The sequence below is a fragment of the Muntiacus reevesi genome, chromosome 2 (genome assembly GCF_963930625.1).
Source record: "Muntiacus reevesi chromosome 2, mMunRee1.1, whole genome shotgun sequence".
NCBI lineage: Eukaryota > Metazoa > Chordata > Mammalia > Artiodactyla > Cervidae > Muntiacus > Muntiacus reevesi.
Genome location: NC_089250.1, coordinates 172981910 through 172998856, shown reverse-complemented (window position 1 = coordinate 172998856; position 16947 = coordinate 172981910). Strand labels below are relative to the sequence as shown.

The 16947-nt window shown below is 59.6% G+C and overlaps 1 protein-coding gene across 1 annotated transcript; it reads right to left on the bottom strand.

Annotated features, from left to right (window-relative positions):
* Positions 1 to 723: 723 nt before the first annotated feature.
* SCART1 (scavenger receptor family member expressed on T cells 1) lies at positions 724 to 12179 on the bottom strand. The gene is made up of 11 exons (XM_065919239.1): positions 12113 to 12179; positions 9979 to 10296; positions 9049 to 9345; positions 7929 to 8237; positions 7275 to 7580; positions 6810 to 7127; positions 6423 to 6737; positions 4273 to 4587; positions 3615 to 3929; positions 1491 to 1628; positions 724 to 1028 (listed from the first exon to the last, which is right to left on the bottom strand). Exons 1-11 carry the CDS (start codon positions 12177 to 12179, stop codon positions 724 to 726), a joined length of 3003 nt encoding a protein of 1000 aa, XP_065775311.1.
* Between the last annotated feature and the right edge of the window lie 4768 nt (positions 12180 to 16947).

Below are 16947 nucleotides of genomic sequence, written 5' to 3'. Positions count from 1 at the left end.
TGAAAGGAGGGGTGGCCGGAGCTGGTTCATCAGGGACCACGCGCACACACACACACAACTCAGGAGACCCGTGAGGACAAGAGTCCATGACATCTAAAGACCCTCAGGGCCCAGCCCAGACCAGGGCGAGGCAGAGAGGGGGCCAGAAACAGACCCCAGGCTGTGGTGGGCATCTGAGGAATGTCTGAGATGAATTATGGATGAGACATTTAATAAAACTCTTTAAGAAACAAGGAGGATGAAAGCCCCAGGCACACTGGCCTCTCCCCTGCCCCGGTCTCGCTGATGCTCCCTGCAGCCGGCTCATGGTCAGCACGTCCCGGGGCAGAGGCCATTGGGGTCTTCCTTCCCAGCCTGAGGTGTGAGGGGGCCCGGGCTATGAAGAGCCCCGCCTGCATTGAAAGAGAAAGACACCCGCTGGGGACCCTCAGCAACTCCTCAGAGACCCAGGACTCCTGGGCCCCGGCTTCCTGCTCACCGTGAGGCCAGAGGGCGAGACAAGGACGGGGCTGCTGCTGGCGCAGCTCCTCCCACCGCGCGCTCAGCCCCCGAGCGGCTGCCGCTGGAGAAGAAACCCGAAGAGAAGCCCAGGCCCCTCCCTAAACTCCGAGTCTATCCCTGAGAAGATTCTAGTCTAAGGGACGACTTGGAGGGAAAGCACGTGCCCCAGCACCAAGCCTGCGGCGGGAGTGAGTCACGCACACACGGAGGCGGTCTCGGCCTTTAGATGTAGGGGTGGGCCGGAGCGGAGCGGGCGAAGCAGCAGTAGAGCAGGAAGAGCACCATGGACGCCGCGGCGCAGAGATGCACACCCGCGGGGCTCGGGGGCGCGTCCTCCTCCGCGCCGCCCTCCCCCGCGCCGCCCTCCTCGGGCTCGGGCTCGGGCTCGGGCGCCGCCGCGTCGTCATACTCCTCCTCCGGCGCCGCGGCCCCGGACGCTCCAGCAGCCCCGTCTTTCTCCCCGGCGGGCGCAGCTCCAATCTCCTCATAAACACCCTCTGAGGGCAGGCTCCCCAGCATTCCAGAACCTGCAGGGGCCACACCAGAGCCCTTTAGCCGAGACACTCCCAGCAGTTAAGCCCGCCACGGGGCCCCTGCGGGGTGGCCACGCGTCCCAGGGCCCTCTGGACCCTGGGCTCCTCTGCCGCAGTCCCCACGGACAGCAGCGGCCACACGCTTCCCAGGCACAGCATGTGGGAGCTGTCCCCAGCTACATGGAGGACACAGGGGTCCAGATACCCTCGGAGCCTCTGTCCCACCCAGGCAGCCCTGGGACTGTGGATTCCCCCGTCTGGCCCCTCTCAGAAGTGGGGCAGGGCCCAGCGTCTCCAGTCACCAATAACTCATGGATTTACGTGGCAGGAAGTTGCCATAGGCTGTGGTGGAGCGGCAGGGACAGACACAAGCTGCATGGGCTAGGGTCTCAAAGCACCCCCCAGCCTCCCCACCCCCAGGGACCAGGGTCAACCCCACCCACCACGCCCACCTACCCCTGCAGGCGCCTCTGGCCCGGAACCAGCGAGCCCCCAGGACCAGGGAGATGACGAGCAGCAGGGGGCCGAGGGCCAGGCCGAGGGTCATGGGCAGAGTCCCAGCCTCGAGGGCAGGCGCCAGGCCCAGAGGGCTGCCTGGGAAGACGGAGAGGGGGGGTCTCGCCCGTGTGCCTGCTGCTCCTGGGGCATTGTGACCCTCGGCCCGGACCACCAGAGCCCCGGGGGGGGGGGGGGGGCGGGGCCAGAGGAGAGGTGGGCCTTGGGCTTCTGTCCCAGCTGGCCCCGCGGTCACAGCACCAAATCCAGGAAGGGGGCCAGGAGGGCAGCTCTTAGCGTCCTGACGGCTTTGGACTCAGACTCGGTGTCTGAGAGGACACAGGGTACCAGAACCGAACCCCGCAGTCGGCAAGAGAAAGGCCCAGAGGAGATGCCCAGCAGGACGGGGGCTGGCCGACCCTCCCTGGGCTCTCTGCCTGCCGGGCCCAGGGCACCTGCAGAGACGAGCATCTCCAGCCTGGGATGCTGACCTCCACCCAGCAGGCAGGTAGATGCGGGAGAGTCCACAGAACCTGAGGCAGAGCCCCTACAGGGCCTCTCAGGGTGGGGAGAGCCCCCCAGGGTGGGGCAGAGTCCCTCCAGGACCCCTCTGGGTGGGGCAGAGTCCCTCCAGGACCCCTCTGGGTGGGGCAGAGTCCCTCCAGGACCCCTGTGGGTGGGGCAGAGTCCCTCCAGGACCCCTCTGGGTGGGGCAGAGTCCCTCCAGGACCCCTCTGGGTGGGGCAGAGTCCCTCCAGGAACCCTCTGGGTGGGGCAGAGTCCCTCCAGGACCCCTGTGGGTGGGGCAGAGTCCCTCCAGGACCCCTGTGGGTGGGGCAGAGCTCCTCCAGGACCCCTGTGGGTGGGGCAGAGCCCCTCCAGGACCCCTGTGGGTGGGGCAGAGTTCCTCCAGGACCCCTGTGGGTGGGGCAGAGTCCCTACAGGGCCCCTCTGAGTGAGGCAAGGCTCCATGAAGGGCCCCTCCGGGTGGGTTGAAGCAGGAGGGCCACAGCTGAGGCCTGAAGAAGCGCTCACCTACCTGATGCCGAACGTAGGGTGACGGCCTCTCTGTCACCTGCAGGAAAAGTGGGTGGGATCCAAGTGGGAGCCTGGGCTGTGGCCAGCCAATCCCCCAGAGCAGCACCGCAGCCCCCTCAGGCTGAAACAGCTCATGGAGACAGCCTCCACCCCAGCATCCAAGGGACCAGCTCGGAGCAGCCTCAGGGCTGGACTCTGCAGCACCAGGGCCGAGGTGGCGCCAAAGGAACCCACCGGGCGCCCCATCCCCAGGCCCTAGGAAGGCCTCACCTACCCACCCAACCCATGGAGGAGCAAACAGAGCCCCACCTGGATCGCTCACCCCATGGAGGGCATGGACAGAGCCTCGCCAGGACCCCTCACCCCATAGAGGGGCAGACAGAGCCCCGCCTGGACCCCTCACCCCATGGAGGGGCAGACAGAGCCCCGCCTGGACCCCTCACCCCATAGAGGGGCAGACAGAGCCCCACCTGGACCCCTCACCCCATGGAGGGGCAGACAGAGCCCCGCCTGGACCCCTCACCCCATAGAGGGGCAGACAGAGCCCCGCCTGGACCCCTCACCCCATAGAGGGGCAGACAGAGCCCCGCCTGGACCCCTCACCCCATGGAGGGGCAGACAGAGCCCCGCCTGGACCCCTCACCCCATAGAGGGGCAGACAGAGCCCCACCTGGACCCCTCACCCCATGGAGGGCACGGACGGAGCCCCGCCTGGACCCCTCACCCCATAGAGGGGCAGACAGAGCCCCGCCTGGACCCCTCACCCCATGGAGGGCACGGACGGAGCCCTGCCTGGACCCCTCACCCCATGGAGGGGCAGACAGAGCCCCTCCTGGACCCCTCACCCCATGGAGGGGCAGACAGAGCCCCGCCTGGACCCCTCACCCCATGGAGGGCACGGACGGAGCCCCGCCTGGACCCCTCACCCCATGGAGGGGCAGACAGAGCCCCGCCTGGACCCCTCACCCCATGGAGGGGCAGACAGAGCCCCGCCTGGACCCCTCACCCCATGGAGGGCAGGGACGGAGCCCCGCCTGGACCACTCACCCGCACAGCGCACGCCCGCGTCCTCCTTGTGCCCGCAGTCTCCGCGGCCCCACGGCTCCGCCAGGCAGCCCCAAAGGGAGGCCTCGCTGCCCCGGCACCCCACCTCATCCAGCCACACGGGCCCAGAGCCTGGTCCGAAGGCTGCCCCCGCCAGGGCGCCCACAGCCTGGCCGCACCCCAGCTGCCGGCACACGACCTCGGCGTCCGCCAGGTCCCAGGAGTCATCACACACGGTGCCCCAGGAGCCCGCGTGCCAGAGCTCCACGCGGCCCGAGCAGCGGTCCTCACCCCCGCGCACACGCAGCTCGCCCTCCCCTGCAAGAGGGGTCTGTGGTCACCACGGGGCAGGACCCGGATGGGGAGAGGATTGGGGGGGGAGGGGCACTGGGGGGGTACCTGGGCAGCTGCCCATCGAGGAGCAATTGAGGGCCTCCCCGGAATCCTGCGTCGTTGTCCCTGATGATCCTGTTGGATTCAAATAGCGGTTAACCCAGTATAAATGCTCAGAGAAGCCTCAAAACGGAACCTGTGGAGCCCAGAGACCCCACCACCCCCAGCCATCAGTGAATGGCAGCCCCTGCGGATGACCTGTCAGGACACTGAAGCTGCCTCGAGGGCCCCCAGAGTCTGCCCACTGGCAGCAGGGGGCAGGGCCTACCTGCACAGGTGATCCAGACTTCCTCTCCACGGGCGCAAGAGTGCGGGTGCCAGGGGGCTGAGGGGCACTGCCACAGTGTGGAGTTCCAAAGCCGGCGGCACTGGATGTTGTCCACCCAGGAGATGCCCAGGCTGCTGTGCCCCGGCCTGTTCTCCAGCCAGCCCTGCTCCCCGCAGCCCAGCTGCTGGCAGATGATGGACAAGGAGGCGTCCTTCAGGGCGTTACTGCACACGGCCCCCCACGTTCCATTATGGAACACGTCCAACCACCCGGCACAGGGCCCGGCGCCACCGCGCAGCCTCAGGGCCACTGACTCTGGAAGACAAGCCCCTCGGGTCAGGGGCTCTGGAGGAGGAGGCCGAAACCAGGGGACCCCAGCACCAAGACCCGAGCCAAGCGAGGGCGTCCGGCATCCAGCTCACACCACCCACATCCCCGCCCATCCCCACCCAAGACGGGAGCAGCGGCCCACAGGGAGCCAACTTAAGCCCCAGCTCCAATGCTGCATGCGATCCCTAGTAACTCAACTGACTGTAGAAATCTGTCCCTGGAAGTCACTCAGATACAGAATAACGCTTTTAAGCAACATGATCAATTTAGCAGTGACTGTAAAAATTCAACAACAAAAAAGGAATTAGCCCGATCTCCGAGTCTGTCACTGGTCCTGGCTGGTCAGCACCCAAGTAGTGCCTTGTTACCCTGGAGTGGTGAAAGTCCAGGAACAAGGAGTGTGTTAAGCCGACTATAACATGACCACACAGTGGAGTAGGACACAACCCTCTACAAATAAGTCAAAAGGGCCCGCAATACATCAAAAATACATACCTGGGCATAAACTGAAGAATTGAGACATGAATTGCATCTGACAGGATCGTAACTAAGTAAAATAAGCTTAGAAAATAAATGGCAGGAATTGCATCTGTGATAGAGTAAAAGCGGCCACTCAGATCCCCGCCTGTCCCTGCCCCCTCACCGAGTCTACCCTCAGCTCTGGATCTGGGCTGACCTCTGACCTTCCACCAACCAAATGCACGGGGCGAGAGTGACCGGTTCCTGCTCAACGCCTGGGTCTCATAGCGCCTGCCTGCCTCTGATCTCCCCTCGGAACCCCGCTGCTGCCAAGCTAATCGGGACAGCAGAGTCCCCTCCCCTGCCAACAGCCAGGTCCCCTACAGAGGCCTGTCCACCAGCGAGCACCAGCAGCTGCCTGAGGAGCCCAGAGCACGGAGGAAGGAAGGGCTTCAAGCTGAAAACAGTGGAAGTTAAATGTACATCCAAGGACAGAAAGACCAGAGGTGCCAGCAGAGCAAAGTGTGAAGTGGACAGCACCTAGAGACCCTCTCCCAGGAAGCAAGAGGAAGGAGCAGAGGCCCCACCCCCACCAGATGAGTGACAAGGTTGGGGGAGTCAGAACAAGGGGCCTGCTACTTGAAAAGAAATGCAATGGCTTAAGTAGAAGCAGTCATCTAAGGCATCCAAGAAAGTTGCAGAAAACGTTCCTAAAGCAAAAATAGGAACCAAAATCCATCAGAAGAGGCCAAGAGCCCACGCGGGGATGCCCACCCCCTCTCAAAGGGTTTCCCAGAGACCCCGGAGGAGGAAGGAAGCACAGATGCCTCCAGCATGTGACAAAATCCCACCATTGAGAATAATCCCATCCAGACAAGATGCACAGAAGAAGCCTCAGAGATGTATGAGCTAAAAGCAAGCAATCTTCCTACCATGCCTCAACAATACTCTGGAAAGAAGCCGTCCTGCACACTGAAATGTGAATCAAAATCAAGAATCCAAGACAGGGAAGCCCCAAGTCCAAATGTGAGATGGGCTTCCAGCAGCTGCGGAGAAAGGCCCCCAGTGCTACTCCAAGAGCAGGAGCAAGGCGAGTTCACTCTGCCCACCGCAGGGCGCCTCCCACTCTACCCCCACCCCTGGGCGCCCACAGGGCAAAGAAGGGGGCGTCAGTCGCGCAGCATCATGCAGCAGGAGGGCACTGAGGAGTCAAGTGCAGAGTTCTTCAAACCGGCAGGAGAACAGCCCTGGACGTTTCAGTGCAATCCCAGAAAAGCACTGGCCATTACGTTACGCACGAACACCGCGAGACCCCTGGAGACCCAGCGGCCCTGGGAGGGCACTTGGGTCTCAGCACCCACCTGAGCAGAGGACACCGGCGTCCTCCTTGTGGCCGCAGTCGTGTCGGCCCCAGCCCCCCGACGGGCACCGCCACAGCGCGGCCTCGTGGCCCTCACAGGCTAGCTCCTCCATCCAGATGCGCCCGGCCCCGGCCCCGAAGTGTGCGGCCCCCGGGGCGCTGAGCGCGTGCCCGCAGCCCAGCTGCCGGCAGACCACCTGGGCGTCCCGCAGGTCCCAGCCGTCGTCACACACGGTGCCCCACTCGCCCGCGTGGAGCAGCTCCACGCGCCCCGCACAGCGGCCCGGCCCCGCGGCCAGGCGCACCTGGAGGCTCCCTGCGGACGGAGAGGCCAAGTCAGGGCGCGGGGGCCCCGGGAGGCGGGCCTGGGGGCTGGGCCTGCACTCACCGGAGCACACGACGCCCGCGTCCCGCGACGCCCCCGCGGACACCAGCTCGGCTGCGGACACGCTGCACCGCGTCAGGCGGGGCTCGGTGCCTGCACAGCGCACGCGGCTGAGCCCCAGGGGCACCGTCCCGCGCGCGGGCGCCGCCGCCTCGTAGGCTCGCTCCGCCGCGCCGCAGCCCAGCTGCCTGCAGACGACGGCTGCGCCGCGCAGGTCCCAGGCCTCGTCCAGGACGCGGCCCCACACCCCATCCAGGGACACCTCCACGCGGCCGTCGCAGCGGCTCTGGCCGTCCCTCAGCCGCAGCGCGTCGGGGAGACCTGGGGGCGGGGCCGGGGGGAGGGGGACACTGCAGGGCGGCGGGGGCCGGCGGGTGCCCCCGACCTGCCCCGGGCCGAGGACGCCGCCTCCCAGCGCAGCCCTGTCCGCTCCCGGCCTGCCCTCCGGCCGCGCTCGCGCTGACCCACCTGAGCAGACGGCGGCGGCTGCACGGCCCGGGCCACAGGCGGGCGCCCCCAGGGTGCGCACGGGGCAGCCCCACAGGTGGGACTCTGTCCCCGCACAGTGCACCTGGTCAGGCCAGAGGGCGGAGGCCCCGCCCCCAAAGTGGCCCCCTGGGGGCGTGGCCACCGCGTTCCCACAGTCGAGCTGGTGGCAGAGGACCGTGGCGTCTGCCAGGTCCCAGTGGGCGGCACAGAGGGGCGCCCAGGCCCCCTGGACCTGGAGCTCCACGCGCCCCTCGCAGGCGCTGCTGCCGTTGACCAGCCGGAACTCTGCAGGGGGAGGGGGTGTCGGCGTCGCTCCCCAGACGGGCCCCGCTCCCGGCTCTTTCTTCCGTTCACACCCAGGATGGGGCTCCCGGGTCCCCTTCCCTGCCAGCTCCCCACCAGCCTCAGCGGCAATACCCAGCGGATACATGTGTGCAGGGCTCCGTGCCGGCCTTGGGGTCACATCCCTCTGTCCCCAGAGCCTGCCCGCAACCCGCAGAAGCAGCACTTCCTCAAGGGGATGGGCTCACCTCCTGGAAGGAGGCCCCTTGGAGCTGGGCCAGCTGCACCCCGAGAGGGAGGCTGGCAGGGAGCGGGCAGGGCCCAGCCTGGGAGCCCCGCTCGTGGCCTCACCTGAGCACCTGAGTCCCGCATCCTGGCCGTGCCCACACTGGTGCCCCGGGCCCCGAGGGCAGTGGAACAGCAGGGACTCATTGCCCGCACAGCGGAAGGCCTCGGTCCACACGACCCCCGAGCCCTGGCCGAAGTGGGCGCCCTTGGGTGTGGACACGGCCGTGCCGCACTGCAGCTCCCGGCACACCACGTGGGCAGTGGCCAGGTCCAGGTCAGCATCACAGACGGTGCCCCAGGTCAGGCCCCGCCTCACCTCCAGGCGCCCCGCACAGGAGTGCTCGCCACCCACCAGCCGGGCCTCCATGTGTCCTGGAGGAGGAGACAGTTCTGACATGTACAGGGCTTCTCAGCTCAGAGCTCAGCCCTGAGCCCCCTTGTGGACCCTGAGCAGTCCTGCCAGAGGCGATCATCCGCCTGCAGCAGAGCCTGCTGAGCACTGGGAGAACCGATGGCCAGAGACCCTCCGCCCCATCAGAACAGACGCTGCACAATCTCTGCCTGCCCGGGGCAGTGGCATCAAGACCCTCCTTGTCTCAGAGACTAGGTAATGGCCCCCTGAGGGCAAGCCCCCGAGGGCACCAAGGAGACTGGACACTTTACCTCATTTCCGCCCAGAATGTACCAGGATCTAAGAGACCAGATTGTTCCCACTACTGACCCTGACTTGTGTGAGACCCACAATGGTCACAGTCAATGCAGCACAGACGCAGCACGCAGCCGGGACTGCACCCGCCCTCGGCTTCCGCCCGCACCTCTCCTGGGCCGCCCTGCACTCCCGAGGCACCGGCTGTACATGCCCCCGGCTCCATCCTGTGCCCTCACCTCTAGGTCTCTGTCCAAAGCGAGGGAGAGCTACAGAGTCTGTTCTCAAGGAGACTTTCCTGTCTGCCTTCACTCACCTTCCCCGGCCTGCTCTCGCCTCCGCCACAACAGGTGGGCTGCACAGGGGCCATCTCCCCCACGTTGGTACCCCAGGCCTCAGACAGGACTGGGCCAGCGGGAGGCACTCCCAGGGCGCACTCTGCTGCAGCCCACTCGGAGCATGGAGGGATGGCCAGCCCATGGCCAGCTCCCTGCTGTCCCCACCCCATCCCACGCCAGGGTGGAGGGTCCACCTCACCTGAGCAGACCACCTGGGCATCTCGCTGGAAGTCGCAGCCACTGCGGAACTTGTTGTTCAGTCTGCAATTTCGGATGGTCAGCTCATTGCCCACACAAGTCATGTACTTCCCGGTGACGCTGCCATCTTGGCGGGGGGCCTGCAGGGCAGGGCCACACCCCAACTCCCGGCAGAACACCGTGGCCTCCTCCCGGTGCAGGCCACAGAGACGATCCACCCCGTTCACATTCCTGATCTCAGGGAGCCCCGCACAGGGGCTCCCGCCCTTCACCAGCCCCACCTCCCGGAAAGTGCCACCTGCGAAGCATAAAGGACGTCGCGCACAGTGAAGGCTCTGCTGACCTCAGGCCTCGACGACAGCCATCCCCAGCAGGGCCCGGCCTGGGCCAGACCAGCCCTGTGCCTCCCTGAGGGGTCAGCACGGGGCTGCTCAGAGGCCCTCCTGGCTCAGCAATCTCTGGACACCCTCGTTGATTTTTCAACAGACACCTGCCTTCTTGCTTTGCTCCAGGCCCCACAAACCACCCTGTGGGTCAGCTCAGACAGGACGTGAAGTGCCAGACACAGCCCTAGACCCTCCAGACAGACCTCCAGGGACAGTCCGTGGGGCCCCCTCAAGTGTCGCCCCCACCCCTGCCTGCATGTCCACCCCCTCACTGCGCTTCTGCCTGCTTGTGCATTCTCCCTCAGTCTCTCCCTGGACAGCAGGCTTTGTGCAGCCAATTTCGTACTGTTTACTCATGGCTGCATCCCCAGCACCCAGAACACTGACGCTGCCTTGTAAAGAAGGGATTTCTTAAGCAAAACACAGAGGCCTGCTGACACAGGAAGAAGGGAGAGCTGAGAGCCGGCCTGTCTCAGATAGCTCTGGGGGCTCCCGCCGAGAGCCCTGGGACCCCTCGTCCCCCCACACCCCAGCCCACGACTTACTGGAACACAGAGCCACCACCACCCACTCGTAGGGGCACTCGGTCTTCGTCCAGGCCCCCAGGCTGCACCTCCAGAGGGAGGCCTCGTCTCCCCTGCAGGACACGTTGTGGAGCCAGGGCCGCACCGCCTCTCTGGGCAGCGGGACGTACTTGGGGGCGCCCACGGCCCGGCCGCAGCCCAGCTGCCTGCAGACCACAGACGCCTCCTTCAGCGTCCACTCCCAGTTGCACACATGTCCCCAGGCCCCTTCATGCCAGACCAGCACCACCCCGTCGCATGGACTGGGCCGGTAGGCCAACCGCAGGTCATCAGGTCCACCTGCAGATGGAACGGGCCAGTGAGGGCCGACAACAGCAGAGAGTCGGTAGTGGTGATGACAGTGCCTGGGGCCCTTGCCAAGGCCTGACTCCAAGGCCTCCGTGCAAAGCCAAGTCCCGCACCGCAGAGCCGTCCAGACAGGTGGTGGGGCAAGGGCCCTGAGTGCCCTCCTTGGCCCGCTGGAGCCCCCACATCCTGGGTGACCGCAGGCCCGAGGCATGGAAGTCCCCTGTCCTTTGCCTGGCATGGCAGGCTCCTCTCATCACCCATCCCAGCCTCCAGCCGAAGGTCATTTCCCAGCAGCCCCGCAGCCCCTCATCTTCCTGCTCACCCCCACCCCACATCTCTGACTGCCCACTCCCTGTCCCCCAGCTCACTTTCCTGGGGGCTGTCTCCTGAGTCTCCAAGAGTCTCCTGACCTTGGAGTCTCCTGACCAAGCTGCCCCCTGACCTTCCAGTCCTACCGGGAGCAGGGTTGCACTCCTCACTAGGCCCCTGCACACCGGTCTTTCCTGCACAGCCCCCCTTGTCTCGGACCCTGGACCGTCCTCCTCACCACACCACAGCCCCGGAAGCCCCTCATCTTGGCCCCTGGATTCTCCATCATCCCACCGAGCCCTGGGCTGATGCAGGGGGGTCAGATAGCCTCCACAGGGAAAAGTATGCCCAGCTTGGGCCAGACCACCTCCAGGGCCTGTCCCGGACTCATGGAGCAGGAGAGAGGGGGAGACCCCCGGCCTTCAGTACAGAAGGCACACTCCTCCCACCACCCTCCAGGCCTTCATCCACCGCTCCCACCCGCTCCCAAAGCCCCTCACACCCACCCCTTCTCCTCTGAACATACATGTGCACAGTGTGTGCGCCTTTTTAACACAAGCCAGCACCCTCCCGCCAGCCAACCTCACTGTGCTTCAGAACCCAGCCCCCCACCCTTCACGCGCTCCAGCATCACCCAGACCCCACCCCACCCAGCGTGTCCCTCTGTCTGGCTTTCTGTCACCTCCTGCTGGACCCTGGATCAACCTCCCCAGTGACCTTTCCTCCCATCAGCTCCCAGGGCACCGCACAGGGCCACCCTCACCCCCTCCCCAGCCCCAAGACACACTCACGTGCATCCACACACAGCTGCCCAGCCTTCTCTCACACGCATCCCTGCCTGTACTCGGCATTCACTCTCCACCACTCTTCGCGCAGACCCACTCGCAGACCACACGGCACACTCTCACCCAGCCTCTCTGTGCTCTCTCCCGGCAGGACACCCGTCCACAGCTCCTGCCATGACCTAGCTCTTGGCTTCTGGACCCAGCAGCCCCCACCCCCCACCCTGATGTGGTGTCTCTCCGGGACTGGCTCTCCTCCGTGGCCCAGCACCAAACCACACTCACCATCACAGTTGGGTGCCCCCAGCTTGCCTACACCCACCCACCACCTGCCTACCCCAAGGGAAGGAGATGGGGCAGCTCCCTGAAGAACCCATCAGCATCCCCTGTCTGTCTGGGTCACGGGGGCCAGATGCCAGCCATGTCCCTCACTCCGTCTGGACTCTGGCCAGCCCTGCATCCTAGACTCCGAGTGGCGGGGCCGGGGGCTCTGGCTCACCGCGGGTGGAACCTGCTCAGTCAGCGCGAGGACCAGCGTCTCTGGGTGTCTGCACTCAGGAGCCCCACATGTCTTCTGCCCTAGGACGTGGCCCCACTTGGGCTGAGCAAGACCCCAGCAGACAGCAGGCAACAGGGGACCGTCATACCCCAGGGCCTCAGCTTCTGTGGAGCAGAGCCTCCAGAAGGTTCCATGGGCGGAGGAAGGAAACTCTTACCAGTGGGGGCGGCCCTGGTCCTGAGGAGGAAGATGCCAAGTCCCAAGACCCAGAGAGCCACCTTCATGGCCCTGCAGCTGCAAGCCAGCTCCGTGGCTCCGCCTGTGCAAACGCGGGGATCACAGTCCAGGGCGACACATAGAAGCAGAGCCATCAGCGGCCCCTCAGGACCAGCGCTGCCACAAGGGCCTTTCCAGGGCATATCAGTGGCTCCGTCTCCATCTGTGGGCAGAGCAGCCAATGGCTGGCGGCCCCAAGCATCACCAGACCGAGCGGGGGGCCCGGCCTTCCTGTTTCCTCCTCTGCTGAAAATGCTGACAGGGTAGCTGCACTCAGACCCCGCAGACAGGCAGGTGGTCCAACGGGCTCACAGCCACAGCAGCAGCCAAGCCCTGCCCTCCACCCAGGCTTCAGCTCCCCATCATGGGTGGTGACACAGTGACCCCAGACATTATGGGGACCAGCAGGGACACAGTAGGAGTCCCAGAGCACAGAAGAACAAGACAGGCCATGACAGCTTTACAAGGGCTCTGAGGCGTAAACTATCATTGGAACTGAGGCCACAAAAGAAGACTGGAACCTACACACTGAGTCCAAACAGAATGGCCACCTGCTGAAATAGAAGATTTAAACAGAATCGAGAGTGTCTGACATCACAACCAACATGCCTGGGGTACAACTGAAAATCACTCACCATGAGATGAACCAGGGAAACCACATCTGATGATAAAAGACAATCAGCTGCCAATACTCGTCAAAATTATCTGATGAGGACTTTCAAACAGTCATCATAAAGATGCTTCTATTATAAGTTCCAAATTCTTTTTAGATAAATGAAAAAAATTCCAGCAAAGAAATAGAAGTTATAAAAATGAAACTGGAACACTCATACTTTGCAGTCAGAATGGTAAAATAGTGCAACCACTTTGGGCAACAATCTGGCAGTTCTTCCAGATGTTAAACACAGAGGTTCCCTAGGGCTTCCCTGGTGGCTCAGATGGTAAAGAATCTGCCTGCAATGTGGGACACCTGGGTACGATCACTGGGTTGGGAAGATCCCCTGGAGGAGGGCATGGCTACCCACTCTAGTATTCTTGCCTGGAGAATCCCCACAGACAGAGGAGCCTGGTGGGCTACAGTCCATGGGGTCAAAAAGAGTCAGACACGACTAAGCACAGCACACAGTGGTTCCCTATGACCCAGAAATCCTGTGTATCAAAGAGAAATGAAGTTATGTCCAAGATAAGCAAGAAGGCGATATCGTGCAAATCAGGGAATTACAGACATTACTTTGTAATCATTTAAATGGAGTATAATCTGTAAAAATACTGAAATTCAGCTGTACAACTGAAGCCTCAGATGATAAAGAATCTGCCTGCAGTGCAGGAGACCTGGGTTTGATCCCTGGGTTTGGAAGATCCCCTGGAGAAGGGAATGGCTACCCAATCCAGTATTCTTGCCTGGAGAATTCCATGACAGAGGAGCCTGGCAGGCAGTCTGTGGGATCACAGAGTCAGACATCATTGAGTGACTAACAGATACACCTGAAACTAATACTGCAAATCAGCAATACTTGAATATTTTAAAGATAAGTTCACATAAAAACCTGTGAACAAATGTTCATAATAGCATTATTCTTAATAGAAAAAATAGAAACAACCTAAATGCACTTCAGTCAATGAGTGGATAAACAAAATGTCATATATCTATACCATGAAATATTCAGTTCAGTTCAGTTGCTCACTCGTGTCTGACACTTTGCAACCCCATGGACTGCAGCACGCCAGGCTTCCCTGTCCATCCACTCCCAGAGCTTGCTCAAACTCAAGTCCATCGAGTTGGTGATGCCATCCAATCATCTCATCCTCTGTCGTCCTCTTCTCCTGCCTTCAATCTTGCCCAGCATCAGGGTCTTAACCAATGAGTCAGTTCTTCACATCAGGTGGGCAAGGATTGGAGTTTCAGCTTCAGCATCAGGTGGGCAAGGATCAGTGCTTCCAAAGACTGATTTCCTTTAGGATGGACTGGTTGGATCTCCTTCCAGTCTAAGGGACTCTCAAAAGTCTTCTCCCACACCACAATTCAAAAGCATCAATTCTTCAGTGCTCAGCTTTCTTTATGGTTCAACTCTCACATCCAAACATGACTACTGTAAAAACCATAGCTTTGACTAGATGGACCTTTATTGGCAAAGTAATGTCTCTGCTTTTTAATACGATGTCTAGGTTGTAACAGTTTTTCTTCTTTTAATTTCATGGCTGCAGTCACCATCTGCAGTAATTTTGGAGCCCAAGAAAATTAAGCCTCTCACTGTTTCCATTGTTTCCCCATCTATTTGCCATAAGTGAGGGGACCAGATGCCATGATCTTAGCTTTCTGAAGGTTGGGTTTTAAGCCAGCTTTTAAACTCTCCTCTTTCACTTTCATCAAGACATTCTTTAGTTCTTCTTCATTTTAAGCCATAAGGGTGGTGTCATCTGCATGTCTGAGGTTATTGATATTTATCCCGGCAATATTGATTCCAGCTTGTGCTTCATCCAGCCTGGCATTTCACATGATGTACTCTGTATATAAGTTAAATAAGCAGGGTGACAATATACAGCCTTGATGTACTCCTTTCCTGATTTTGAACCAGTCTGTTGTTCCATGTCCAGTTCTAACTGTTGCTTCCTGACCTGCATACAGATTTCTCAGGAGGCAGGTAAGGTGGTCTGGTATTCCCACCTCTTTCAGAATTTTCCACAGTTAGTTGTGATCCACACAGTCAAAGGCTTTGGCATAGTCAATAAAGCAGAAATCGATGTTTTCCTGGAACTCTCTTGCTTTTTCTATGATTCAATGGATGTTGGAAATTTGACCTCTGGTTCCTCTGCCTTTTCTAAATCCAGCTTGAACATCTGAAAGTTCACGGTTCATGTACTGTTGAAGCCTGGCTTGGAGAGTTTTGAGCATTACTTTTCTGTGTGTGAGATGAGTACAATTGTGTGGTAGTTTGAATATTTTTGTCATTGCCTTTCTCTGGGATTGGAACGAACACTGATCTTTTGCAGTCCTGTGGCCACTGCTGAGTTTTCCAGATTTGCTGGCATATTGAGTGCAGCACTTACAGCAGCATCATCTTTCAGGATTTGAAATGGCTCAACTGGAATTCCATCATCTCCACTAGCTTTGTTTGTAGCGATGCTTCCTAAGGCCCACTTGACTTCACATTCCAGGATATCCGGCTCTAGGTGAGTGATCACACCCTCGTGGTTATCTGGGTCATGAAGATCTTTATATAGTTCTTCTGTGTATTCTTGCCACCTCTTCTTAATATCTTCTGCTTCTGTTAGGTCCATACCATTTCTGTCCTTTATTGTGCCCATCTTTGCAAGAAATGTTCCCTTGGTATGTCTAGTTTTCTTGAAGAGATCTCTAGTTTTTCCCATTCTGTTGTTTCCCTCTATTTCTTTGGAATGATCACTAAGGAAGGCTTTCTTATCTCTCCTTACTTTCTTTGGAACTCTGCACTCAAATGACTGTATCTTTCCTTTTCTCCCTTGCCTTTAGCTTCTCTTGTTTTCTCAGCTATTTGTAATGGCCTTGTTTTTCTTGAGGATGGTCTTGATCAGTGCCTCCTGTACAATACCATGAACCTCCGTCCATACTTCTTCAGGCACTCTGTCTGTCAGATCTAATCCTTTGCATCTATTTGTCACTTTCACTGTATAATCATAAGTGATTTGATTTAGGTCATACCTGAATGGTCTAGTGGTTTTCCCTACTCTCTTCAATTTAAGTCTGGCTTTGGCAATAAGGAGTTCATGATCTGAGCCACAGTCAGCTCCCAGTCTTGTTTATGCTGACTCTATAGAGCATATCCATCTTTGACTGCAAAGAATATAATCAATCTCAGTAATGACCATCTGGTGATGTCCATGTGTAGAGTCTTCTCTTGTGTTGTTGGAAGAGGGTGTTTGCTATGACCAGTACATTCTCCTGGCAAAACTGTTAGACTTTGCCCTGCTTCATTTTGTACCCCAAGGCCAAATCTGCCTGTTACTCCAGGCATATCTTGACTTCTACTTTTGCATTCCAGTCCCCTATAATGAAAAGGACATCTTTTTTGGGTGCTAGTTCTAGAAGGCCTTGCAGGTCCTCATAGAACCATTTAACTTCAGCTTCTTCAGCATTACTGGTTGGGGCATAGACTTGGATTACTGTGATATTGAATGGCTTGCCTTGGAAACGAACAGAGATCATTCTGTCATTTTTGAGATTGCACCCAAATACTGCATTTCTGACTCTTTCGTTGACTGTAAGAGCTATTCCATTTTTTCTAGGGGATTCCTGCCTACAGTAGTAGATAAAATGGTCATCTGAGTTAAATTCACCCATTCCAGTCCATCTTATTTCACTGATTCTTAGAATGTTTATGTTCACTCTTGCCATCTCCTGTTTGACCACTTCCAATTTACCTTGATTCACGGACCTAACATTCCAGGTTCCTATGCAGTATTGTTCTTTAGAGCATCGGACTTTACTTCCATCACCAGTCACATTCATAACTGGGCATTGTTTTCTCTTTGGCTCTGTCTCCTCATTCTTTCTGGAGTTATTTCTTCACTCTTCTCCAGTAGCATATTGGGCACCTACCGATCTGGGGAGTTCATCTTTCAGTGTCTTATCTTTTTGCCTTTTCATACTGTTCATGGGGTTCTCAAGGCAAGAATACTGAAGTGGTTTGCCATTCCCTTCTCCAGTGGACCACATTTTGTCAGAACTCTCCACCATGACCCATCCTGGGTGGCCCCACACAGCATGGATCATAGTTTCACTGAGTTAGACAAGGCTGT

What these genes read in the sequence shown, in the direction of transcription:
- SCART1 (XM_065919239.1), bottom strand. Translation starts at nt 12,179, where the DNA reads ATGAAGGTGGCTCTCTGGGTCTTGGGACTTGGCATCTTCCTCCTCAGG. An exon ending in TGCCCAGGTGGTCTGCTCAG is followed by an intron (nt 8,238 to 9,048) that starts GTGAGGTGGACC and finishes CTCCTCCTCCAG; the next exon opens with GACACATGGAGGCCCGGCTG. An exon ending in CGCGGGCGTCGTGTGCTCCG is followed by an intron (nt 6,738 to 6,809) that starts GTGAGTGCAGGC and finishes CTCCGTCCGCAG; the next exon opens with GGAGCCTCCAGGTGCGCCTG.